At 40.4% G+C, this 26,359-nt stretch overlaps 1 protein-coding gene and 1 long non-coding RNA gene across 4 annotated transcripts in view; one reads left to right on the forward strand and one right to left on the reverse strand.

The window, feature by feature from the left end:
• Window positions 1–21,128, reverse strand: part of LOC135982311 (uncharacterized) — a 65,747-nt gene extending 44,619 nt beyond the window's left edge. For both annotated transcript variants that reach the window (XR_010599585.1, XR_010599586.1), the window contains exon 1: window positions 20,755–21,128. This is a non-coding gene — a long non-coding RNA (uncharacterized LOC135982311). The remainder of the gene's footprint in view (window positions 1–20,754) is intronic.
• On the forward strand, window positions 243–19,548 carry LOC101952624 (T-cell receptor-associated transmembrane adapter 1). Of its 2 annotated transcripts, XM_065588342.1 has the most exons (7): window positions 321–498; window positions 7,740–7,877; window positions 10,451–10,564; window positions 12,340–12,376; window positions 15,928–15,989; window positions 17,117–17,175; window positions 18,397–19,548. In XM_065588342.1, exons 3-7 carry the CDS (start codon window positions 10,453–10,455, stop codon window positions 18,646–18,648), a joined length of 522 nt encoding a protein of 173 aa, XP_065444414.1. In that variant the 5' UTR covers window positions 321–498; window positions 7,740–7,877; window positions 10,451–10,452; the 3' UTR covers window positions 18,649–19,548. The 2 variants fall into 2 exon arrangements, with proteins under 2 accessions (XP_042709529.1, XP_065444414.1); XM_042853595.2 differs by lacking the exon at window positions 7,740–7,877 and having other exon boundaries at window positions 243–498.
• Window positions 21,129–26,359: the final 5,231 nt, after the last annotated feature.

The raw sequence follows: 26,359 nt of genomic DNA on the forward strand, positions 1-26,359 counted from the left end.
AATTGTGCTATTGAGGTAACTGAATACTGTTACCTTTGGCATCAGCCTTGTTTCTCACTCAAACATACTAACCATACCATTGAATTTAATGGAACTATTCATGTAAGTACTGCCTAACATGAGCGGATTGCAGAATCCGGCTCATCACATGAGAATTTTAAGTCTCACAGTCTCATGCTTTTTTGGTGGCAGGACAGATAGATAATACCAAATACAAATTCAAGTGCTCACACATGTAGGTTTCACTTCTCTTTGAGGAAAACAATGCAGGAGATCGCCAATTTGATACGAGATAAAAGCCGCCTCCACCACATTTCCTGTTCATAAGTGTGCAAGGAACAGATGTTAAGACTTAAGATTGAATAGAAGTCTTCAGGTACATACTCAAATTGCAAGGCCAAAGCAGAACAGCACATCAACATCTGCCAACGTTTTAAAACCAAATTTTGTTTGAGATAAAGGGGGAGGTCTTGCTACAAAACAGCAATATATGAACAGGTACGTCTTTTCTTCCTAATCTCTTGTTTCTGGGTGTATTGTACAGAAAAAGTGTTTCAATGGATTACATATCCCCTGAGTATGTTGCTTAGAGACTCAAAGGCTGAATATTAATAATAATGAGTCATCACCATAAACCTTAGTTAATCTCCAGCTAAGTGGGCCAGAGTGCATGAAGATTTGTTAAAGAAGAAGAAACACTGGCATAATTTTTAGACTTAAAATTTTTGTCTGCATAGGGGGATCTGATTTTACTGTGTGCTTTTTCCCTTATAAAAACTTCATACTTGAGATCTTAAAAAGCAATTAGCCACGCTCTAGTTAACTGCAAGTTAAGGACTCCTTTCCAGGGAATCAATCCTGTCTTTAAAGTTCACAGCCGAGGAAGCTTTATTAATGTTAATTTAACATTCATCAGTCACTTAATGGATTTTTGGGTAAGGGTCATTACTACAGAACATTATCCCACTGTTTAATTGGAAAGAATATTTTCTTTTCATAGACAAAATCAGATTTTAGTCTGCACAGAGAAACAGAATGGCCAATGGAAGAGTCAAAATCCACCGACTTTTATCCTCCAAATCACCCCTTAAAATCTGGATCATGTTGGTAGTGCCCAGAAGTAATTCAATACATTTCCCTCTGTGACACAAGGTGTTAGAGGATGTGGTGAATCCAGTTCCAAGTGGACAGATGTCGGTTTCCATGAGAAATCAGAATTAATTGGGTGCTGGTGAAAGGTGGTGAACTGACTGGTTTGGGGGCAATCATTTATTTATCCTCTGAATAGCTATAGCTTGGGCTGCTGCAGTGCTAAGCTCCCCCACCTTGCTCCTGTACCTGACTTAGAGAAGCCTTCATAGCAGTCTCAGCTGAAAGAACCGAACAGAGAATGAACTGTCTGATCCTGCTTAGTGATGGCTTCTCTAAGTCAGGTACAGGAGCAATGTGGGGAAGCTTGGCACTGCAACAGCCCAAGCTATAGCTATTGGATAAATAAATGATTGATTGCCCCCAAACCGGTCAGTTCACCACCTTTCACCAGCACTCAATTAATTCTGTAAGAAGCCTTGCTGCGTCCCCCCCTTTCTGATTATATCAGAGCTGATGAGCAGAAGTTCAGACAGTGGATTTTTGATTGCAATTCTAGTAGAGTGGGCTCTGCAAACAGGACAAGATATTCACAAGATATCTGAAGAGGGGAATTAGAAAAGAGTAAAAAGCAATTGCATTGCTAGAAAAATATTTAAAAAGAATCTTAAACTTTTTATTAGCACTATGATAGTACCATTAATGTACAAGGCAATGTACAAGATGCTAAAACAAAGGGCAAACTCTGCCCTGAAGATCAGCAGCCAAAAAAAGCACACACACGCATCATCCAGTTGTTGAAATTTACAGGCTAAAGCAGTGGCTCTCAAACTTTTGTACTGGTGACCCCTTTTACATAGCAAGTGTGAGTGCAACTCCCCTTATAAATTAAAAACACGTTTTTATATATTTAACACCATTATAAATGCTGGAAGCAAAGCAGTTTTGGGGGTGGAGGTTGACCGCTCGCGACCCCCCATGTAATAACCTCACAACCCCCTGAGGGGTCCCAACCCCCAGTTTGAAAACCCCTGGACTAAAGGGACCAGAGGAAGGTGTGTGTTTCATTTAGTCTCCCCTCTCAATTTGACCTGTAGTTTGCAAACCAGTAATCCCTTGGCTGCGGGAAACAATAGAGTAGCACGAGAAATGGCATTAATTCAGAAGAGACCCAAATGCAAAATGTTTTTAATATACAACCATGTAATGTATTAAATATATCCCCCCACAAGGTACAAAAATTGAAACCTAGAATTCCTGGTTCTCATTAATTGTTTTATGAAAACACATTGTGACCCTCTTCCTCACACACAGAGGAGCATGTTGCTCCAAAAGCAGCCCAATTGACTTTGATAAGATTTGTACCTGGAGCAAGCTGCTTTTGAGAGCAAGTAAATTATTGGAATCTAGCCCTTTACGTTTCTTTGTCAGAGTCTGAAAATGATCCTAGAAGCCCTTGATGAAATTGCAGATTTATTATAGTCAAGCTACAGTTATTATTCCTACAGATTTTCTTTGTTCTGAGACTTTTTTTTTAAATAAAACACAACTCAATTGTTTCAATCTTTTGTCTTGTTTTTTAAAAGAGGGTTCAGTTTGATCACTTATTTACATATAAATGGAGAGAATGCAACCAAATGTGGTGATAAAGATCTTTAAAAACAATCTCTCGCCTACACAAAATGTACTGTTTTTGCAATATATAACAGCAGATTATGTGGATGAGAATTAAAATTAGAGAAATTAATCCATAGAGCAATCCAAATGATATAGACAGCTTCAATTATCTACAGAGACATTCTTTTCTGTGCAGAGCTATTGGGTTTCCCCCACCACTGCCTCCAAAGTTGTGGATATTGAAATAATTCATTTAGCATAGTAAATACAGGTAGGAGTCTATTGCAAGCATGTGGGTGATAAAGGATCAGATGGGGAAAAGAAGGGGAACATATCTATAAAGCTAGGAATATGGAAATACAAGATTTTGCTCATTTTCTGTTTAGATAGTGAAATTAGCTTGAAATTTACATTTAAAAAGGGTCGGACACACAGAGAGGCATTCTTGGGGCCTTATGGATATCTTAAGACTCATTGTTCATGAAATATAAAAAAAATGTTGGCTGACAAGCAGATCAAATATGTGTTCACTTATGTAAGAATGATTAAAGATTCAGAACAGAAATGGGATGTGTGTGTATTTATATTTCCAACTTAAATAAAAGCCAATAACAGAATGTTTGAATGAGGGCTTTGGAAAATAATTTTAAGATTTAAATGCAAAGTGATCCCCTGAGGAAAAAGCTCAATTGGGTGTGTGCCTCCCCTCAGCCCTTTTAAATATTTCTTAATGAAGTTACAAGCCTTTTTTTTTCCCTTTTAAATAGTTGTGGAGTTTGTTTTTAATTGTCTGGTTGTCTTTTTACATTAGAAATTCAGATCTTGCATCTCCTGGTTTTGCTAGGAGATTCTAAAGATGTAGGAGGCTTGTGACATCTTAAGATACCAAGGAAGTTAAACCTGATTAACTGAGAAGTGAGTTTTATCTAGACTGAAATATTGGTTTGTTATTAATGCCAAATTAAATCAAATGCCCCCAAAACTGCTGGGAGAACTGTTCATTTTAAAGGTTCAGTAACCCCGGCCTCTTCAGTTAGGGGCTGAGAAAGCTCAGTTCACACCTCAGACTGCTCTTCCTGCTCCAGCAAAGTCAGGGACGATTAAAATTCACAATATTCCTTCAGTAAAAGGACAAACTGGATTTTTGTTTGTTTTAAATTTCAGGCCTTCTCTACTTCAGAAAGGGGCACCATCTCCGCTTTAAAAAAAAAAAAAACATCACTTGCAAGCCACCTTAAAACTCACTTTTTGGGAGACTCTCTTCTACAAAACTTTCTAATCCAGTGAAGGCAGGAGTGACATTTTTATCCATTACAGCTCCTTATACTTTCCTCCCTCTCAAGCCACGTCATTTCCTTCTCTCTCCCATGCCTGGCAATAAAATGAAAGTAAAGAAAATGAAAAGCAAAAAGAGAGGTTGGGGAGGGGAGAAGGGTAATAAATATCTTCAGAAGGAGTGAGACAGCAACACAAGCAAGGATGGTTTTGTGATTAAGGTACTGGACCGTGACTCAAGTGATCAGAGTTCAATTCCTGGCTCTGCTGCAAGACTTATGTGACACTGGGCAAATTTGGGGGAGATTTTCAGGAGACCCAAAACCCTTTGCAGTTCCTGGAAATTTTCCCTAAGAGGAGATCCCTTTGTTCCTCATTTCCTCCTGGAGAAGAAAGGGGAGTAATGCACACCTATTTCATAGGGATCTGAAGTCTAAGTTCTATTCATGATCTTCAAATGGCAGGCACTTGTAAACATACAAGGTGTTACTGGTGTTCAGACAGCATAGCAAAGGAGAGCCAGCATAGCAAAGGAGAGCCTAGAAATACTTTAGGCAGGCAGAACTGTAGTCTCAGAAAGCAGAGGCCTGAAGGATGTTTCAGACGCACTGCAAAATAATGGGAGAAGTCTCACAGTAGCAACAGCTGTGATCTGACTGCAGCAGTGTGTCTTCTGGGAGAAGGAGAAAAAAATAGGGCTTCTTGAAACCAGCACTGCACTTGCCAAGAAAATATTTTTCTTAATATTTAAGAAAATGCACTAAGGAGGTTTCATGCCCCATGTGAGAGAATGCTAGCAGGAGAGAGATTGAATCAGAGGGAGCAATGTAGTTATAGTGCTCAAAATATTCCATACATTGTTGAACCCAGGGAACTATAGATCGGTCAGCCTCACCTCAGTCCCTGGAAAAATCATGAAGCAGGTCTTCAAGGAAACCATTTTGAAGCACTTGGAGGAGAGGGAGGTGATCAGGAACAGTCAACATGGATTCATCAAAGGCAAGTCATGACTGACCAACATGATTGCCCTCTATGATGAGATATGGGGAAAGCAGTGGACGTGATATATCTTGACTTTAGCAAAGCTTTTGATATGGTCTAACACAATATTCTTGCCAGCAAGTTAAAAAAGTATGGATTAGATGAATGGATTATAAGGTGGATAGAAATCTGGCTAGATTGTCAGACTCAATGGGTAGTGATCAACAGCTCGATGTCTATTTGGCAGCCGGTATCAAGCGGAGTGCCCCAGGGGTCGGTCCTGGGGCCAGTTTTGTTCAACATCTTTATTAATGATCTGGATGATGGGATGGATTGCACCCTCAGCTAGTTCACAGATGACACTCAGCTGGGGGGACAGGTAGATATGCTGGAGGGTAAGGCTAGGGTCCAGAGTGACCTAAACAAATTGGAGGATTAGGCCAAAAGAAACTTGATGAGTGCAGAGTCCTACGCTTAGGACGGAAGAATCCCATGCATCGCTACAGGCTAGGGACGGACTGGCTAAGCAGCAGTTCTGCAGGAAAGGACCTGGGGATTACAGTGGATGAGAAGCTGGATATGAGTCAGTGTGCCCTTGTTGCCAAGAAGGCTAACGGCATATTGGGCTGCATTAGTAGGAGCATTGCCAGCAGATCGAGGGAAGTGATTATTCCCCTCTATTTGGCAATGATGAGGCCACATCTGGAGTATTGCATCCAGTTTTGGGCCCCGCACTACAGAAAGGATGTGGACAAATTGGAGAGAGTCCAGCAGAGGACAACAAAAATGATCAGGAAGCTGGGGCACATGACTTATGAGGAGAGGCTGAGGGAACTGGGCTTGTTTAGTCTGCAGAAGAGAAGAGTGGTGGGGGATTTAATAGCAGCCTTCAACTACCTGAAGGGGGGTTCCAAAGAGGATGGATCTAAACTGTTCTCAGTGGTGGCAGATGACAACACAAGGAGCAATGGTCTCAAGTTGCAGTGGGGGAGGTCTAGGTTGGATATTAGAAAACACTATTTCACTAGGAGGGCGGTGAAGCACTGGAATGGGTTACCTAGGGAGGTGGTGGAATCTCTATCCTTAGAGGTTTTTAAGGCCTGGCTTGACAAAGCCTTGGCTGGGATGATTTAGTTGGTGTTGAGAAGGGGATTGGACTAGATGACCTCCTGAGGTCTCTTGCAACCCTAATCTTCTATGATTAAGTAACACCACTTAGCCCCTGTTACTGGCAGATCTCTGTACCTGGGAAGCCTCTGACTTCCCTGGGACTCAGGAAAGACATAGGGGTCCCGGTATGCCATTCTCTTTGTCGTATCAGGGCCTTAACCCTTAAATATGAGAACAACTTGCAGCCTGGGTATCAAGTTGATTACAAGTCAGTTGGCTGTCAATGAAGAAGCAGCCATGTCAGCTGGTGGTTTCAGCAAACAGCTGAGAAGCAGGGAGTTCTAAGAGAGGCCATGCCATACACTCACTGTGCCACTGTATCCTGGCAAGTTGTTGGACCTCCTTGTTGCCTCAGGTCAAATCACCCTGAAAACCAGAAGCAAGATCCGAGCTGCAGTGACTGAGGTCAATAGGACACAATGAGAAATACCTTGTTGGTGCTCTACAGATAAAATCATCGTACTACTATACAAACGAATACTGAAGGGGAGAGGCTGAAAAGGCTAAAAAAAAAGCAAGGAATGGAAATTCGATGGCTTAGTTTAAAATGCTTCAAAAAAAGTGGCTGTGGATGGATAGTGTACAACAACCAACAACATTCTTTCAGAGAGAAAGTTATGATTAAAACAATTCTACAAAGAAAAGGAGATTTGTGGGGGAAGCAACAAAGAGTCCCGTGGCACCTTATAGACTAACAAATGTATCGGAGCATAAGCTTTCGTGGGTGAATACCCACTTCATCAGACACATGTAATGGAAATTTCCAGAGGCAGATATAAATAGGCAGGCCAGAATCAGTCTGGAGATAACGAGGTTAGTTCAATCAGGAAGGATGAGGCCCTCTTCTAGCAGTTGAAGTGTGAACACCAAGGGAGGAGAAACTGCTTTTGTAGTTGGCTAGCCATTCACAGTCTTTGTTTAATCCTGAGCTGATGGTGTCAAATTTGCAAATGAACTGAAACTCAGCAGTTTCTCTTTGAAGTCTGGCCCTGAAGGTTTTTTTGCTGTAGGATGGCTACCTTTAAATCTGCTATTGTGTGTCCAGGAAGGCTGAAGTGTTCTCCTACAGGTTTTTGTATATTGCCATTCCTAATATCTGACTTGTGTCCAGTTATCCTTTTACCGTAGGGACTGTCCAATTTGGCTGATGTACATAGCAGAGGGGCATTGCTAGCACATGATGGCATATATAACATTGATGGACGTGCAGGTGAATGAACCGGTGATGTTGTAGCTCATCTGGTTAGGTCCTGTGATAGTGTTGCTGGTGTAGATATGCGGGCAGAGCTGGCATCGAGGTTTGTTGCATGGATTGGTTCCTGAGTTAGAGTTACTATGGTGTGGTGTATGATTGCTAGTGAGAATATGCTTAAGGTTGGTGGGTTGTCTGTGAGTGAGGAGTGGCCTGCCTCCCAAGGTCTGTGAAAGTGAGGGGTCATTGACAAGGATGGGTTGTAGATCACTGATGATGCATTGGAGAGGTTTGAGTTGAGGACTGTAGGTGATGGCCAGTGGAGTTCTGTTGGTTTCTTTCTTGGGCTGGTCTTGCAGCAGGAGGCTTCTGGGTACACATCTGGCTCTGTTGATTTGTTTCCTTATTTCCTCAGGCGGGAATCGTAGTTTTGAGAATGCTTGAAGATCTGGTCTCTGTCTGAGGGGTTGGAGCAAATGTGGTTGTACCTCAGCGCTTGGCTATAGACGATGGATCGTGTGGGGTGTCTGGGATGGAAGCTGGAGACATGAAGGTAGGCATAGCAGTCAGTGGGTTTTCGGTATAGGGTGGTGTTAATGTGACCGTCACTTATTTGTACCGTGGTGTCTAGGAAGTGGACCGCCCCATGTAGATTGCTCTAGGCTGAGGTTAATGGTGGGGTGGAAGCTGTTGAAATCGTGGTGGAATTCTTCCAGAGTCTCCTTCCCATGGGTCCAAATGTCATCAATGTAGCGTAGGTAGAGAAGGGGCATGAGTGGACCATAGCTGAGGAAGCGTTGTGCCAGGTCAGCCATAAAAATGTTGGCATATTGTGGGGTCATGCAGGTGCCCATAGCAGTGCCACTGGTCTGGGGGTATATATTGTCACCAAATTTGAAATAATTGTGTGTGAGGAGAAATAATTGTGGGGGAAGGAATCTTATACCAGAGACTTGTGCAATTTGTGATGGGAGCAATTTTACTACCAAGTACCATCTCCTGGCTCTTCTGGTACATTTCTAGCTCTGGCTATTGAGCAGTTGTTCTGTACAGACACAGGGCAATAATTGTGAGCTTGACATTGCTCCCAGTAAAATCAATGGAAGCTTTGTCATTGGCCTCAATGGTAGCAAAATTGAATTCTAAGGGTGTGATCCAATACCTTTAAAAATCATTTAGAGTTTTTCCATTGACTTTAATGACCAATGTATTGGACCTTATGAAAAGGACATTTTACACAGAAGCAACCGTTGCTTGGCTTTTATTCTTCTTCTTTTTTTTTTTTTTTTAAAAAGCAGCTCTTGCAGTATGTACATCATTAGGAAATAAAAAGTGCTGCAACCAGAGGGAGCAATGCTGCAGGTGAGCAGCAGCTAATGAGCTGAGCAGCAGCTAACAAGCAGAAACTAAAGAGCTGAGCTGTCTTTTCTCAACAGGAGTGAAAGCCCTGGCTCTTCCTGCAAGGAAAAAAAGTTTCCCCCCTTTAGATATTTGTAAAAAATAGGCAAAGGAAGTTCAAGGACAATCAAATGAGAATGACATTAAGGGTCAGATCAGACCTGCTGATCAACCTTCACTCCAATTGCCACCCCACGCCCCAACCCCCACATTGGCCCCTTTTCCAGCTCAATCCTTTCCTGCAGCATTACTGGCGTTCAAGTGCTTTCAACACCCTCCCTCTCCTGCAGGGATCCATTTCAAGTGCTCAGATACTGCCATGATGGGAGAAGCAAGAACCTACAGAGAAGCAGATGTAGATTCAGGTTGCCTCTACTTATACAGTTGACTGTTTCTCTCTGGGAATAGTTTTCCCACTACTTGGCAGATAAGAGTAGTCAGACACATGACACACTGCCCAGTTTTGTGGCTACGTCAGAGCAGGAGGTTGCAAACACACTATGGTCTTCTCACCCAGGCTTGATGGTGGAGAATTTGAATGAGCTAAGTTAGCATCACAAGATGAACCACTGTGAAAAATGAGGAAGGCATTTGGTGAGGGAGGTTCCTGCCTGAGTACCTGTCTGGGACACCAAGGAGAGGAGGACATGGGATGGAGGGGCCTCAAGCTGCCCCCATATCCCCCCCACTATATGCACAATTAATACTGGCTGGTTATTACTTTAGGGTTCCTTTGAAGCTATTGTTGCTAAGATCTGCCTCTGAAACCCCTTGGAGGTCCATGGACTCCCAGCTGCTTATATTCTTACAGCGCTGGGTCCTCAACTTCTCTCCCCCATCTCATTAACGGGGTAGAAAGACTTCTGACCAGTAGCCCAGCTGGTCAGGAGGAGAAAATGGCAGTTTTTGGTAGGGGAAGAGGGAGAAACAGGGCTAATGTATTTTTCACTGGAAAGGAGATGTGGAGAAGGAGCAGAAAATATGAAGATGCAAGAATAGACCAAGCCTTGGGGTCCTTTTGGAAAAAAAAAAAAGTCCCAATATATGACCAAATAATGAAGTCTTAGCTTTTAAAGAGGCAAACTCCCACTGAAGCCAATAGTTTTGCCTGAATAGAGAGTAAGGCCTTGACTATCCAGGGAGTTATTCCAGAACACTTATTCCATATTAGCTCCATGTGTGAATGCTCATATTCCAGAATTAGTTTAAACTAGTTTGGAATAAGGCACTCTAATTCTGGAATAAGAGTGTCCACACATGGAGTTAATCAGGAATAGTTAATCTGTGTTCAATTCACACTATACTTTATTCCAGATTAATTTTCATATAAAGGCTGGTCTATAACTTCAGAATTTGGCTCACCAACCCACGTAATTCAGCCACAAACTAGCAGTTTTTGAAAAAAAAAATAATCTGTGCATTTGTGTGGTAGAAGCCTTTCTATTTTCCTAGTAGTTTGGGGATCATAAATTGATAACAGCATTTTGGTTTGACCTAGAGTTGGGGTTACATGTCATCACTACAAGTAGTTTATCAACACTAGTTTTGTACTCTTTGACATCCAAACGTTCTCACGAGCATTTAATTGGGTTGCATGTCAGTGGCTGTGCCTGGAATAAAAAAATTAAAGTCACCACCTCAACTAAAGGGGGCGAGAAGGGGGGGAGGGGAGGGGAAGTGCAGCTATTAGACAACGCATAATATGCAGGAATTTGCTTTCTGTTACAGAAATGGAGTTTGAATGCCACTTTTCAATCTGGGGACTTCTAGCCTTTATGACTATGGGTCTGATTGTTTCATTGGTCATAAATATTTCATACTGCATAGCAAACAAGCGAAAAGGTAAGAAATGACGTTCGTGCATGCGCACGCAAAAGATTGTGTTTGAGTATTTGAGAGAGACTACAAACAAATTCATCACCACTGGGAATTTTCTGGCAAGCAGACAAGGTTTTTAAAATGAATCTTTTTCTAAAAATTTATTCTAGTACTAATGCATTTTTAACTTGCAAGGCATGGATGCCTGATGTCACATGGTATGACAACTAAAAATAAAAGCTTTCAAATCAGTATTACTCCATAATTTAAAAAAAAAAAAAGGCTAAAAACAATCCTCCAACCTACTGTCCCCAAACAAGCCAGCCAGATATGAGGAAGGGGCAGATTTTAATTCAGATAATGTTTTCAACATTTTTCACATAGACAATTTCCCCCATCTGTAAGTTTTAGCTACCTGAATTTCAGACACGACAGCACTAGAAGCACACATTAATACAAGCGATGAATCTAGGCGGCAAGATTTTCTCCCTCTGAATTCAGGAATGCTTATTAGAATTTCAGATTTCATCCAAATTCTATTTTTTCTTCATTAGGAATTCAGCTCTGCTCCAAAGGGTGTGTGTGCGCGTGAGAGTGTGCACACACCAAGGTAGCTGTCAAGCCATCCTATTGCTGACAAAGAGGTGACTTATTCTGCTTCATAGATGCTAGCCCATGACTATTGGTCTGGTCTACACACAGATTTTACATTGGTATAATTATTTTTGAATAGGGGTGTTGTTTTTTTTTTTTAAACTGAAACAACTATACCAGTACAACCCCTAGAGTGGATGTAGTTACACCAGTATAAAGATAGCTTATTCCCCTTCCTATATAGGAGTAAGCCGTACTGATATAACCAGCCCTGGAGTGATATAACTGTGTCCTTACTAGAGAGGGGGTTATATTGCTTTAACTATACCAGTGCACAGGTATACAAATTGTGAATAAAGAAGTCCTATGTGCACTGCTAGTACCAGTTGTTTACAAGAAAAACGATTTGGCTGAGAGCTGCTAAGGTGACACCTACTCAATGAGCTGCAAGGTAAAATATTTTTATGATGAAAATGAAATTATTTCCAAAACTAAGCAGGGGAGCAATGAGATTGAGGATGTGATGTCCATGCAATCAGATTTTCTGAGAGGCACATTCTGGAGGCCAGAACGCAGAACTGAGAGACAGGAATTCTTGAATTCTAAACCCAGCTCCAACAATTCATCCCTTTGTGTCCTGGGACTCTCTGCTTCGCTTTCCCTATTTGTGTAACAGTAGGTACCCCCTTACTGAGACATCACTAGTAATGTTTGTAAAACCAAATGAAGAGGAAAAGGTGGTGAGCCTACCAAGGCTACTGCTTACTCACACAGCATTCTTTCATTGTTTCCTTGTTCTACCACATCCTGTTTATCTCCACCGAGTGTGGTGCATCATAAGTTTACACTGTAAATTCTTTGGGCACAATGACTAAAATGGGGACTTAATGGGGGCTTGTAGGCATTAGTACAATACACAGAATATTAATAAACTGTGTTAGCCACAATTTAAATCTAGATACTCCTGAGGGGAAAAAAAAATCCTCAATCTGAATCTGAGAGCCTACAGCTTTCAATCTCACACAAACAGCATGAATAATGCTACTGAGACATTCTTAGACTCACATCACGTTTCTCTCCATGAGTCACACAACACAATTCTGTTAAGAACAAAGCCGTAAAGACAGCAAATGGAACTGTTCAACAATTACACAATTAATATTTTCTTTCTGCTTAAACTACTTGTGTTTTAAAATATTTTCCAGGTTACACGTACAGAGACTATCAAGAATATAATCCAAGGTATGTTGAAAATAAATTATGTCTGATTTAAAAAGGTTAAAATAGAGTATTAAGTTACAATGTCTGGATTTGAAGGAATGGACCAGAGGACATATAAAAGGTCTTGTTTGATGTACAGTAACTCCTCACTTAAAGACGTCCCAGTTAACGTTGTTTCGTTGCTGATCAATTAGGGAACATGCTTGTTTAAAGTTGTGCAATGCTCCCTTTTAATATCATTTGGCAGCTACCTGCTTTGTCCACTGCTTGCAGGAAGAGTAGCCCGTTGCAGCTAGCTGGTGGGGGCTTGTAACCAGGGTGGGCTGGCCGCTCCCTCCCCCCCCCCCCCCCATCAGCTCCTGACTCCCCTAAGTTCCCTGTACTGCAGCCGCACAGCAGGCTATCAATTCCTGGCAGTTCAGCTGTCCCTCCCCCCACTGCCATGTGCTGCTCCTGCCTTGGAGCTGCTCCCAGAGACTCCTGCTTGCTGTGCGGAGGGGGAGGGGGAAGAGGGGCGCTAATGTCAGGGTCTTCCCCCCCTTACCCTTTCTCAATATAGAGCAGGGAGGGGACACGGACGGAGAAAGGCATAGAGAGCTTGGGGCAGCAGCTGCTGTCTCAACTTCCTGATCCACTTAAAAAGACAATGCATTTAAGAGTGGGTCAGCTTACTTAAAGGGGCAGTGTACATCTCTCTCTCTCTCTCTCCCCCACACACACAAGGTGTGGGTCTGTCTCTGTCTGCTATGCTGTCTCCCCTCCCTCGTGTTCATGCTGCCTTGTGTGAGAGGCTACATTAACAACAATGTGTTAACCCTGGAGGGCTCAGCCGACTGCTAGTTCATCATTTAGCAGCAAGACATTCCCTGGGAAATATTCCTCCCTCTTCCACCCTCTAACTTCACCACCTCAACCAAGCTTCACAATCGTCATAGCTGTGAACAGTATTAAATTGTTTGTTTAAAACGTATACTGTGTGTATATCTATACAATATATAGTTTGTCTGGTGAAAAAAATTTCCCTGGAACCTAACCCCGCTTAACATCTTTAAATGCTTAAATTCGCATTTTTCAGGAACATAACTACAACGTTAAGCAAGGAGTTACTGTACATAGAAACATTTTTACAGCTAAAAGGGGTACTTAAGGAATGAAGGAAAGAATGCAACTTGTAATGGGACATACTGCGCTCACTTTATTAAGCAGTTGGAGGGAGTTCTATTAGCAGTATGAGAAGCATGATAGAGTTAATCAGTTTAGGATAGCAGGCTAAATGGGTATTTATTATTGCTTGGCCTCAGCGAGAATGAAGATGAGCCCTCCGAACTCACTGCTAACTGCTCTCATTAATTACCACTCCATACTCTTAGTATTTGTACTTATATTTTACAGAATATGTTTAAAAAAAATGGCTCTGGATGATCTAACCTCATGTTTTTCAGAAAATGGAGACATTGACAAAGCCCTTCTTCACCTCAAAACAAACACATAAAAACCTTAATACAAAAATGCTCTCCAACAATACCCTACCGTTGATTTGTCTGAAGTTAGCATGTAGACAGCCATAACTGCCCAAACAATGAAAAATACCATTTGAAAAACTATACCCCATGACTTCATTCATTCTGATCAGGCACGGAATAAGATGCATAGCTAGGAATGTGTCATACAAAACATCTTTCAGCATGCAGAAGCCTGCATGCACAATTTCCATTTTTTGGGCACACGCCATTTAAAAACATCTAGCCTTTAAATTATACCATTCATTGAGTATACGATGCTCTTGAGCACCAAGACCTGGAAGATTCTGGATGTTCTATAATGCAAACTGGGGATTGCACTTGCCAATGATTTCTTTTTCCTTCTTCAGATCTGCTTTTCTCCTCTACACTTTCATCACCTTCAGTTTGTAGAGCTTTGAAGGTCAGAAAATATTTGGGCTAAGTGTGGTTTTTACAAAATGGATTACAAGCATATTAAATTCTTCAAGTGAACTACAAGGATGATATTACAATTAAGATCCTGAACTGGGATTCAGGAGATCTGGGTTCAACTCCTGGCTGTTCCACAGATGCCTTGCCCCAGGTCCCCTATCTATAAAATGATACCTGTGGTCTCCCACACTTCACCTGTCTTGGCTATTTGGACTGTAATCTCTTCTAAGGCACATACTGGTTTTTGTTAATTACACTGCTCTACAGCCAAAATGCTTCTGAAATAAATGTAGTCAAAACTTTACTAATTCTGAGACACTGAGAACGAAAATGATGCTTCAAATTGTTGATTGGCTCTAGTTTTCAAGATATGCTATTGGGTCAGTATATACGACCCTTGACTTGGGAATGGCGGAGGATAAGTGAGTTATAAAGGGAAGGGATCTCAATTTAAACCAGAAATGACTAAAATACATCTTTGACTGGATCTATGAATAAATCTATGACTGGGTTTGGACACTACTTGCTTTTTAGACAAAACAATGAATGATTCAATCTGAAGCTGGTATTGCGTCATACATGATATGAATTGCATCATGTTATTCCTAGAAGTCATGGATGATGCAATCATAACAAAGCTTACAGCACTCTGCAGAACAAATTGCCCTATATCAGCTCTAGAAATCATACAGTGTCGTGCTCTCTTATTTGTCAGTGTTTGATTTTGCAAAGGGACACATTTCTGTTTAGCCAAAGTGAGCAAAGATGCCTCGTACGTGTGTGAACAGTGCAGATAACTTCTGCTATGTTTGTGGTGAAGTGACTTTTGCATCACAAAAGCGCAGTATAACCACTATGGTTAAGAAAGCCTATCACCTTTATTTTGGCTACAAAACTGGAGATCAGGACAAGACATGGACCCCACACATATGCTGCAACACTTGTGCAACAAATCTTTGCCAGTGGTTGAATAGGAAAAGGAAATCTATGCCTTTTGCAGTGCCAATGATTTGGAGAGAGCCAACAGATCATACCAGCAAGTGTTTCTTGTATTCATGGAGGCAGCATGCAGAAGTGACAAGCCAAGAAGTGCCAAGTAGACACTGAATAGGACTAAATTATGTACATAATAGTTTTTTGCCTTTTGTTTCATAATACATTTTATTTATATAACCCTTTTGCTGATTTTTAAAGTGTAACATAAACAGGACAGGTGAAATATCATCATGTAAAGCAACCATAAACACATGAAAAGACCTAGGTTTACAATTTATGATTAAAACTCTACTATCTACACAATATACATGGACATAAAATGTAAAAACTTAAATATCTTAGAAACAGTAGCCAATCAGTTGTTTTAATTGTCATATTTGAATTCAGCACATCAAAATACATAATAAATAGCACATTTTATCTCTGAAGCAGACGACTTCTCAAAAATCGTAGACCAGTGTTATCTATGTATGTAGGTCTATATGAAAAGTGCTCAGTGCAATGGGCTCCTAACCTTGATTGGGGCCTCAAGACACCACTGCAATTTAAATAAAAAAGGGTCAGGTTCACTATGTGCAGCATAAGATACTTCAACACACAATTAGAGAGTAAATTAAAATTATTTATGATTCCCCATTATAGCTATGAAGATGATTATACTGAAGAATGCCCAGTTTATGGCAACCTCAATCAGGAGATTTTAGGTAAGATATCTTATTCTAAGAACTTATTAAAATCAACATACATTACTTAGAGTCAGAATGATTAACATCCTTTATGAATGGCTCTTAAAACATGAATTTCTGAAGCACTGTTTGTTGATAAAATGGATACGCACTTGTTCCAGTTACAGGGGAGAGAAGCAGTGAACCTCCAGTTGCTCATTTTAAAACCAAAATGTGTTAATTCCCATAATATTAACCTAGAACCTGGGATTGTGCTGAGACAGTGGATTGACTAGTGCAAACTGAGTTTGCTATTTTACTCTCCAGACATTAAGATATGTGAATGAAGAGGGCTATTTAAAGGTTCTCAAAAGCACGTAAGGGCTAGTCTAGTCTACATGCAGAGTTGCACCAGTTTAACTAAAGGTGCAATGTTAAACCAGTACAAAAGGCTGCGTGGACTTATTTCAGATTCAACTAGGCTTATTTTGTTTTTTTCTTAGAGAGATTAGCAATAGGTTTAAACTAAACTCAAAGAAGACACAGTGTTCACAAGGGGGTTTGCACCAGTCTAACTAGAACCAGTGCAAATTTGTGTTCACACCTTCAGCCTCAAAACTGCTCTATGAGGGAAGATGTCCATGTTATCAGGGCATAAAATGAGGCATGAAAAGAAAAGGTAACTTGGCCCAAATTCATAGAAAGTTAGTGGCAAAGCGAGGAATAGAACCTTGTCATTTTGCCCCCTCCCCCAGGCCCTGCCGTTACTCTAACCCGGAGTCAGGGTATTTCTCTTACCCAGGTACTGTCCCTTCTCAGCTATATTTAGCTTGTGAGACCTGACAAGTTACATGGAGACTGGCACTATCAAGTCTGTCAATGTTTTAAGTTATCCCATAATTAAAAGTTCCAGTAAAACTTTTTCTGGACAACCTAATACTGTCCAATAATGTGATACCGTGAAAATAAACTCTACCCAGGGATTTCCTAGCTTTTTATTTCCTGGCAGCCGGGAGAGTGAGAAAGGGAATATAGTTTAGAACCTGAACTTCCACTAAAGTAGATTTGGAGAATTGAGTTCTATAACAGGGTATTGGTTTACTCTTTAATCAGAGGAAGAATCTTCTAACCACTATGAAATTTTTTCCATTTCTAATAATCTCTAGATGAATGTTGCTATGAACAAATGAAGGCCCACCCGCGGAGAAATGCTAATGAAGTAAAGGTACCCTTATTTATATTCTTGCTCTTAGCCTTCTGCATTAAGGAAGGCACTTTGCCTCAGAGCTCCTCACATGTACCCAATGGCAGAATATAACCCAAGACTTCAGTCTTCTCCTTACAAAAATGGACACACCAATTCAGCAGAGCACTTAAGCATGTATGTAGGGTGTTTTGCTCCATCAGGACCTTAATTGAGGAAGTCTGAGGATTGCAAGCAGCTAAGTACCAGTCAGATGTGTCAAACTTGTCAATTCATCCATTAGTCTGATGAAAGATTACATGTTGAAGTCATTTTAGTATTTTGATTACCAATGTTTTGTAATGTGCTCAGCCATGTAGTATTAGGATACTGTATTAAAAACTAGAAAACCAGGATTTTTGGTTATGTGGAAGACATATCCACTACTATAAATTCAGCAATGGCCTGAAATTAAAAATGTTGCTAACCATTGCTAATAAGAAGTTGCCAAATAAGTTGCAAGCTGAAAAACATGGTAATCATGAATTCATTAGGGATAGAGTTCTATATTTGATTATCTCTAACATGCCCAGTACAAGTACCCTAAAAACGTAAGGCCCAGAGTCAATACCACACCCTGTGGCCAACACCACACATCCTCCCTACTCCCAAAGCAAAACCGGTGTAGGATTTTGCACACCCTGCAAAAAAACTGGCATCCGAGTTAACTCTTTACTAAATACCAGGATAGGGAAAAGAAGAAACAGGGTTGGGAAACCATCTAGTGATGTCTCTGATCCCAAAAATTTGGGGTTGACTTATACCAGTAACTCCTAAAGTGGGGTTCCCACACTCCTGGGTGTCCACCCTGGGTTATGCAGGGGTCTGTCCCTTGAACCAGGCCAGAACACAACAGCATTCTGGCACTTTTGCCGCACAAAGAACAAAATGGCATCCTCTGCATAGCATGACCTCACACATGCTGTGAGAGAGAGGTCACATTGGCAGATATGTTCCAATAGTACCAGAAACGAAAGGGGTCCAGGACATTTAGTCAGATGCCAAAGGGGTCCTTGGCAGAAAATAACTTGCAAACCACTGACTTTTACAATACACCCCTCATCCTTCAAAACTGAAACATCTCACAAGAACACTATGCTGAAGGTTCCAGACTGGTGGGTTGCCTTAAGAAGCTGAAAATCTTAAAAGGTGTAGTGATTAAGAAAAGGATTAAAAACTGAACAAAAATGATTTTCCTCTCAGGTGGACGCTGAAGGTCAGATGTGCTATGCCTCCCTCGATCACAGCATCAAGGAAAAACACAGGAAGCCTAGGAAAAAGAAAGCTCCTCCGTTAGAAGTGAATGAAGAAGAGATGCCATCTAAAAACAGCACCCTGGCTTCCCAAACTAGCATTTATCTCAACAGTGACCAGCTGGCCGCTGAAAATAAATCAACAGAGGAAGCCATTCATGATGACCCTATCAGACTGTTTGGGTTGATTCATGCAACATAGGAAAAGACTCCTAAAGAGGATCCCTGATCCAAATGATCACACAAGATAAAATAGATCTTTCACTTGTTTATGTTGGGGGAAAGAGACTGAATAAATAGTATCCTGAATTTGGGAGAATAGCTTGGCAAATGAAACACTGATCAATGGTATAAATGGGTAAGTGATGCATTCAAATTGCTGGGCATAACTGCAAACTAATTTAGGTCAGCAGGTAGCAGGATTTTAGACACAGACTGCTAATTTTTAAAGCAACCCAAAGAAGAGCTGGCCGCCTTCATATGTATCTATTTTGTAAAGGAGTTACAAGAGCCAAGTATCTCTCAGAATTTGCCCCCAAATTAGCAATTATCCTGCATACTTTATAGCAGGACTTACTTCTTCATTTCTGTTGTCCATGGATCCCACTTCAAGGGATCTAAAATGGGCCACATGGCCCTCTGTAGAAAGCTAGCATATTTTGTCTGTTATTCTATGTTGTTTCAGAAGTAGTTTGGGAAATCATCAGAGGCACTTTAAGACTGACATATTTAATAGTTAAAACTTGTTCTGCTGTTCAATATTTAATACTTTGCTACTGTGACCTGCAGGAATATTTAAGGTTAATTAGAAAATAATGTAACTGCTTCAGTTCATTTCATTAGTGCTTTGTACATCCAGCAAATTTAATGATATCCCTTGTATACTCTTAGCTTCCTATGGTGAACAGTACTAGAATCTCAAATCTCTACTTCTGTACCAATTACATTTTATCGGTCTGTATTCAACAGTCTATAAAAGAAAGTGGCAAATGATCTGTAAAAATAAGCCTCTTGAGGAGGACAGAATGATTTCTACTGGGTTTTACATTGTCACTGTAAAAACTATTTTAGGAAGACTGGGGAATAAAAAGACTTTTCCTAACAATTCAGTAACTATATGCATATGTCATACTTAAAACTTACAGCACAATTTTAGTTTGAAAGCTCTTTGGGTGCAAAGACTAATTTTATGTATGGCACATTTTGTGTGCTTTGTAAATAGTAATAGTAGCAAACAATAACACACCACTGCTATAATGCTGCTGCATCTGGGTGCCAGGGCAAAGGGGTAGATTTTTCCCATATAAAAAGCATAATGGGCTCTGTTGCCAAAGATAAGCAGAAAGAACTTGATTGCTCAAGATCCCATTTAAAAGCAACACACAAATTAACTTGCTTTCCTAGAAACTATTTCATTCTAAGTGAGATGTAGACAACTAATGTTACAGAGGCAGAAATAACGCTAGTATGGAATCAATAGAAAATACATGAAGCATGATAAGAAAACAATTCCCCAGGCTAATACCTCCCTGCCCCCCCAAAAGAGGTAAACCTGAACCTAAACACAGGAACATCAGAACAAGAAATGCTATCTTAATCTGGTCACCTTAGTTACCATAGTCGAGTGAGATTGAATCAAAGTAAAGACTGAGCCTTATATCAACAAGCTCTTGGCCCCATGAGCCAAAAAAGTTTTGAACAGCATCTCTGTTAATGGTAAGGTGACCAGATATCCCAATTTTATAGGGACAGTCCCAATTTGCGTGTCTTTTTCTTATATAGGGTCCTATTAACCCCCCCACCTCCTGTCCCGATTTTTCACATTTGCTGTCTGGTCACCCTAGTTAATGATGAGATGTAAAATAAGTATTTCAACTAAGCTGACACACCAAACAGATCTAGTACCAAGCCCCTTCGAGGTGATTACAAGTAAGGCTTATCTAACTAATTAGACAAGCAAACAGCCCCCAGGACAAGTATTCATGTTGTCACATTTATATTATACAGGGAATACAAAATAGGGAATATAATATTCTCAGTGAATACAATTTATGAAGCCTTTCATCTAAATAAAGATTGGCCAGGGTCTGTTACTCCCTATGTTTCTCTCACTTTTTCAAAGGGCACTCCTACCCCACATTACCCACTTCCTGGCTAGATAGCTCTGCTGAGACCTGCCTTAGCTTCTATTTAACTCAGTCTCCCTTAAAAAGTCCACACAGGCCAGATATTCAGAACATTCCCCCCTCCTAGGGTCCAGTTTATTAAAACCTGCAGAAAGTCTTTCAAAAGAAAACTCAAGACTTACAATCTCTTCATCCCAGTTTCAGCTGGGACCAGTCCCTCCTCCCTGAGGCTCTGTCTTTCCTATGGAGTTCCAGTACTGTTCACCTCCTGTGCTGTGCTAAGCACAGCACAGCCAGCCTTCCAGGAGGCCTGAAGGATAGCCTTTTCCATTGCTATCTTCCTCCTACTGATTAACAGCCCAGCCAGGGCCTTCTTATGCCCTACAGTGCCTGTAACTGCTGCTAACCTGCAGCTGTCTAGCCCTTTGTAAGGCCCAGGTGCCTTCCCTTAAGCACAACTGGGCACCAGGTAATCAGTCCAGGTGCACTGGACCCCACACTCCCTCTCGAAGGGGCCAGTGACATTGTAACACACTGCTTGTACTCTGTGCATGGAGTGTATCTTTGGCTTCCCTCTCTCACGCTGAAAATCCCAAGTGTCTGATAATCAAGGTTCAGAGAACTTTATCAAGGCCCCAATTCCACAAAGCACTTATGCTTAATGCCCATTCAAGTCAGTGGCATTTAAGCGCTTGCTACACTTAAGGGCATGTACTTAAAGTCCTTTACTGAGTTGGTGCCTAAGTCAGTACACTTGGTTCCCTCTGTGGCATTGTCAGTCTTCACTGATTTCAGTCAAGTTATGACAATTTACACCAACATAGGGCCTGCAATATTCTTTTACTTGTCCCTTCGCAGTTTGGTGGGAGAAGTGTAGATGGAACTTATCAGAGATTCTCTCCCGCACTTAGCTTTCCCTTCCTGGCTGATCACTGCAATGGTTAAATTATCTACCGTTGTCACCACAGCCTCCATTTTAAGATAAATATCCGTAACGTTCATGTCAATAATACACTGAGACACTTCTACTGTTGCTGTGTGAGATAGAGATTTTTTTCTCCCCAGGCTGCAGATATCTATATAATGAAGCATTTTGCTGGCTCTTTGGTCTCAGGTTCACTTTTTAACCTGGACTAAGCCTGTTGCGTTTAGGCACTACATCCCAGAAAGCCATAACCTGGCCCAGCAATAGCCTTTGTTGGTTTTTTTTGTGATAGTGGTTTTTTGGGGGTTGCTGAATGCCTCTTAAAAACAAGCTGTCTGGCAGAGAATTCTTCCCTGCTCTTTAGGCAACATATCACCTAGTGGACCTGACGTAACTTTTGGTGTTATTGATTAAATATTTTGGTGTTATTGATTAAATGTTATATAATTACAATGAACTATAAAAGTGAATTTATTAGGATAATATTAAGAATAAACACTTGCGCTATTTAAATATTTTACAATGTTAATAACAAACTTTTAAAATGATACAGTATAGTCTGAAACCACCTTCATCATATCAAAAGAATTTTTGACATTCACTAAAGTCAAAAGAAAAAGAAACAAAGAGAGGAAAAAGAACAAAGCCATAGTGAACAGGGGAAAGATGACTAAGACAAGAGATGGCAGACCAGACAGAAAAGGTACCATGTAGAGCCAAGATGTCATACAGATATCACCCGTCTAGTCTATAAGTTTTTCAACAGTGTCACCTGGCACATCAATAGAGCTCCCTGGATACATCACCATTTCTTAGATAGTGGATAGAACTAAATATTGAAAAACAAATGACAAAGAATTCCACAATTTTTGTTATGCGCTACTCTCAGCATCCTCAATCGGGAACTGCTAGCTTCTTTCACTTACAGAAATTAGTATCAGATACAGGATCAAACAAATGCCTCGAGGTTTTTCCTGGACCACTTCTCTAGAATTCTAGTCTGTTGGGACAAGTATGTTGGAATATATCTATTTAAACTCAATCTGATAGCTTCTCTCTAAATAATTTCTACTATAGCTTAACTGAGTAAGAATTGTACAATACTGCTAGGTAGGAATGGACATCACCTTCTATCACCTGTATTGGAAATATTACCCCTAGAACAGCCAGGGCCCATCCAAGGAACATATTGAAATCTACTTTAAAGATGTTTCAGAAGAGTTAAAACAAAAGAAGATAAATTATGCATGCAATATTTCAAGGATGGAGAGGATTTGGGATCATTGAGTGGGGAAGAATTTTATTTTAAAAGATCCATTGGAAAGGGTATTTGTAGAGCATATCAACTACTATTCATGTGTGTTTAGAACAGGAAGAAACATCAGCCAACAAAAAATATATAAGAAAGAATTGTTTGTGTTTATTGTTAAAAGACAGACATCATCCCATGGAAGAATCCAGTGTTCCTAAAGTCAAAAAAACCCACCCAGTGAATGGAATCTTATAACTGATTTATGTTCCTTTGTGCCATATCACCTATCCTGGGGGGTATAGCAAACAAAAAGAGAGCGCTTGAGATTGGGATGAAGGACTTCTAAAACTACATGCACAAGAGCCTTTTCTACTACTAAGATTAGCGACAACTTAGCAATGCTTTCTGTAATATTCAGGAGAGGTTCTGCCTACCTTTCACTCGATTATTTTCCCAATAAAATTATCTTTAAAGTCAATATGAACTGGGTAGCTGAACTGTTAGCTGGGGAGAGTTGTTGCCCTTAGAACAAGTTTTCTGGTTTCTCAAAAAACAGATGAGAAGTCTCGCATCTTACACTGAAATTGAAAGCTCTTCTGGGTTAGGACCATCTTTTTGTACTGGGGCTCCAAGGTACTACAGTAATATATACATGCAACCAACCAACCAACCAGATGACTACCTCGGTACAAAGTCACATGCATACGGAACACTGGTTTTCCTTCCTAAGGAGTGCAACAATGGCCAGTTAGGGTTATTGTGGACACAGAATGTATGTGCATGTGACCTAATGGGCACCAGGAACCTTAAAATGATTCCTCTAACTTTTAGGAAGCAGCATCAAACCTCCCAGGACCTGTTGGGAAAGAGAAGCATGCTCCTGTGGCCTGAAAGAGGGCTGTAATAAAGCTGCTGTGCTTGCAGCAGTTATACTAGCAATTACATTAGAACAATCTCCCTGCCAAGAAAGGAACAGGAAGTGGGGCCATGAAAAACAAAACAAAGACCCACAACACAATGAAGTGCTTGCAACAGCTAGAAAGTTTTCTTCATGGAGCAGAAAAGATTACCCAGCAATGACAGCTAAGCCAAAACGTGCACCAGCTGAAGTGATGTGCTCTGTAAATCTGGGAGAGCATTTGCCCTTGAAGTACCTACCAAACATGGGGTCACTAGCATGTTATTTTTTCTGTGCTATAGAGTATGTGGACCCTTATTACATCACATTAGCATGAGGAAATTGTCATTTGTAAGACTGGGAATGATGAAATTGCAACACCAAGTTCATATTTAGTAGTGCTGTCGATTAATTGCAGTTAACTAACGTGATTAATTCAAAAAAATTAATCGCGATTAATCGCAGTTTTAATCACACTGTTAAACAATAGACTACCAATTGAAATTTATTAATTTTTTGGGGATGTTTTTCTATATATTCAGATATATTGATTTCAGTTACGACACAGAATACAAAGTGTACCCTGCTCACTTTACATTATTTTTTATTACAAATATTTGCATTGTAAAAATGAGCTCTGATTTTCAGTGCCCAGCAGCACCTAGGCCCAGAACAGTCATTAGAGGGAGTGTCCTGCTTAGCCTGCATAGCCCTGAGCTGGAACATGCTCAGTCACTCTATGAGGATGACTAGGGTCCAACCAAAGTCATGGCCATGAAAAACAAGTCAAGGACCATGAAATCGGGTCTTCTGTGTGCTTTTATTCTATACCGTACAGATTTCACAGGGAGACCAATGTTTCTCAAATTGGGGGGTCCTGACCCAAAAGGGAGTTGCAGGGGGTGGGGTGGGGTGTCACAGTATTGCCATCCTTACTTCTGCATTGTCTTCAGAGCTGGGCAGCCAGAGAGTGGCGACTGTTGAATAATTTAGCTGAAATGTTTCAAAACTCAGCCTGAGGCAAACATTCAGCATGGAAAATTTCAGCTTGAAAGATTTGGTTGCTATAAGTAACTGAAAACAGGGTCTTATAACAGGAAGTGTTGGGAAATCTTAATAAGCAATGATACCAACCACACCTACCATGCAAGCTTTTTTTAAATCCACATTTCTGAACCTTTTGGAGCATTTGTCTGACCTCCCTTCACTAACAATTTGCACTTTGAAGAGTTCAGATTTAAAAACAGGACTTAAAAATATCCCATAGTAAAAATGTATACAATTAGGGCTGTAGATTAATAGCAGTTAACTCACGCGATTAATCAAAAAAAATTAATCGCGATTAATCGCAATTTTAATCGCACTGTTAAACAATAGAATACCAATTGAAATTTATTAAATACTTTGGATGTTTCTCTACATTTTCATATATATTGTTTTCTGCGTTGTAATTGAAATCAAAGTGTGGATTATTTATGATTATAAATATTTGCACTGTAAAAATGATAAAAGAAATAGCATTTTTCAGTTCACCTCATACAAGTACTGAATTGCAATCTCTATCGGGAAAAGGCAACTTATAAATGTAGATTTTTTTTGTTACATAGCTGCATTAAAAAACAAAACAATGCAAAACTTTAGCACCTACAAGTCCACTCAGTCCTACTTCTGATTCAGCCAATCGCAAAGACAAACAAGTTTGTTTACATTTACAGGAGATAATGCTGCCCACTTCTTATTTACAATGTCACCTGAAAGTGAGAACAGGCGTTCACATGACACTTTTGTAGCCGGCATTGCAAGATATTTACATGCCAGATATGCTAAACATTCATATGTCCCTTCATGCTTCGGCCACCATTCCAGAGGACATGCTTCCATGCTGATGACACGTGTTAAAAAAATAATGCGCTAATTAAATTTGTGACTCAACTCCTTGGGGGAGAATTGTACGTCTCCTGCTCTGTGTTACCCGCATTCTGCCATATATTTCATGTTATAGCAGTCTCGGATGATGACCCAGCACGTTGTTCATTTTAAGAACACTTCCACTGCAGATTTCACAAAACGCAAAGAAGTTACCAATGTGAGATTTCTAAAGATAGCTACAGCACTTGACCCAAGGTTTAAGAATCTGAAGTACCTTCCAAAATCTGAGAGGGACGAGGTGTGCAGCATGCTTTCAGAAGTCTTAAAAGAGCAACACTACATGCGGAATCTACAGAACCTGAACCACCAAATAAGAAAATCAACCTTCTGCTGATGGCATCTGACTCAGATTATGAAAATGAACATGCGTCAGTCCGGACTGCTTTGGATTCTTATCGAGCAGAACCCATTATCAGCATGAATGCATGTCCTCTGGCATGGTGGATGGGACATGAATCTTTGGCACATCTGGCATGTAATATCTTGTGATGCCAGCTACAACAGTACCATGAGAATACCTGCTCTCACTTTCAGGTGACATTGTAAAAAAGAAGCAGGCAGCATTATCTCCTCCAAATGTAAATAAACTGGTTTGTCTGAGCGATTGGCTGAACAAGAAATAGGGCTGAGTGGACTTGTAGGTTCTAAAGTTTTACATTGTTTTATTTTTGAACGCATTTTTTTGTATACATAATTCTACATTTATAAGTTCAACTTTCATGATAAAGAGATTGCACTACAGTATTTGTATTAGGTGAATTGAAGAATATGATTTTTTTTACA

Source organism: Chrysemys picta, chromosome 1 (assembly GCF_011386835.1).
Source record: "Chrysemys picta bellii isolate R12L10 chromosome 1, ASM1138683v2, whole genome shotgun sequence".
In the NCBI taxonomy this organism is placed as follows: Eukaryota; Metazoa; Chordata; order Testudines; family Emydidae; genus Chrysemys; species Chrysemys picta.

Excerpts from the sequence above, each read along its gene's own strand:
- LOC101952624 (XM_042853595.2), top strand. The coding sequence starts at position 10,453 with ATGGAGTTTGAATGCCACTTTTCAATCTGGGGACTTCTAGCCTTTATG. Across the intron at positions 15,990-17,116 it reads CCTCAATCAGGAGATTTTAG|ATGAATGTTGCTATGAACAA; the intron begins GTAAGATATCTT and ends AATAATCTCTAG. Across the intron at positions 17,176-18,396 it reads GAAATGCTAATGAAGTAAAG|GTGGACGCTGAAGGTCAGAT; the intron begins GTACCCTTATTT and ends TTTTCCTCTCAG.